The sequence below is a fragment of the Trichinella spiralis genome (assembly GCF_000181795.1).
Source record: "Trichinella spiralis strain ISS 195 chromosome Unknown Scfld1883, whole genome shotgun sequence".
Taxonomy (NCBI): Eukaryota; Metazoa; Nematoda; class Enoplea; order Trichinellida; family Trichinellidae; genus Trichinella; species Trichinella spiralis.
The window spans coordinates 1-1,131 of record NW_003528822.1 but is presented as its reverse complement, the minus strand read 5'-3'; the positions used below and the strand labels follow the sequence as shown (position 1 = coordinate 1,131).

The 1,131-nt window shown below is 31.2% G+C and overlaps 1 protein-coding gene across 1 annotated transcript; it reads right to left on the bottom strand.

Moving 5' to 3' along the window:
• Nucleotides 1-77: 77 nt before the first annotated feature.
• On the bottom strand, nucleotides 78-981 carry Tsp_15933 (hypothetical protein). The gene is made up of 6 exons (XM_003368795.1): nucleotides 932-981; nucleotides 692-722; nucleotides 616-666; nucleotides 467-564; nucleotides 337-434; nucleotides 78-196 (listed from the first exon to the last, which is right to left on the bottom strand). The coding sequence occupies exons 1-6, from the start codon at nucleotides 979-981 to the stop codon at nucleotides 78-80; spliced, it is 447 nt and encodes a 148-aa protein (XP_003368843.1).
• Nucleotides 982-1,131: the final 150 nt, after the last annotated feature.

Sequence of the window (1,131 nt, the reverse complement as noted above, 5' to 3'; positions counted from 1 at the left end):
CTGATGGAACGTGATGCAGTTGAGACTGCAGTTAATCGACTCTGACAGTCATCTTAGCAGATGTATAAGACTGGGAATCATCGGTAAATTTCAATCGAATCTTGTTTATGAACATGCGTTTTCAGGTGAAAATAGTAGTAGGAACAGGTGAATGTATAATTTTGTGCTATATAATCAGCAGTTACAGGTAAGATCCCTAATGTAAATTGTTTTTTTATATGAAATAAACTAATGAAGGTAATATTACAGTTTTTCTGCAGTAAAATGCAAATCAGTAGTAATACAGGAAATAAAGTCGTGTAATCGGTAATTTGCAGTCTAATAAAGGTTATAAACCACAATTCAGGTGAATGAAGTAATTGGAACAACTCAAAAAATAAGCTATAAAAAGGAATCTTTCCTTCCAACAAGACTGTTCCAAATGCTTCTCAATTCTGAATAAACATCCACTTCATTTTTAAATAACAGAGCGCGATAGATAATTACTGCATCATTAAAAGAACTGCCTAGAAGCATGCCATGTGTTGCCAATCCCCCGTGATGTTCAATGTATCGCGAAGTTTCCTAAAAAATAATCATATAACTTTATATTTCAAAAATAAACAAACATTTTACTTTAAAATAACTTTCATAGACTTTGAGCTGCATTAAATTATAACCGTTATTCTGAAAATTTCGCAAAAAAAATAACTTCAAAATGTTTTGGCGTGCAGTGTGGTATACTGTAAATTTTCTTGTATAGGTTAGGGTTATTCAAAATTTTATTTTTTTATTTTCCCCCCCACAATCATAAAAGAATTTCTAAAATGAATTTTAAAATGAAAAATTTTAATCCAATTAATCAAAGGAAATTTATTCATTTTATTTTATGATTGAAAAAAAGTTTATGGTAAAACCGAAAACATAATTCTCAACGTTTGTTTATTTAAACCTGGGCCAGTCATAAGACCCCTCAGCCAGTGGGAAACATTGAACCCCCATTTTTAAAGAAAATGGCAGAAAGATTTTTAAATAAATCTTTAAAAGAGGTTGGATAATTTCTGGGCTCGTAAAACAATGAGAAAAATTTCAAAATTCGGCAGGAATTGCGGCTAAACACATGGGTTTCTCTCATACAAATGGGCTCGGAAC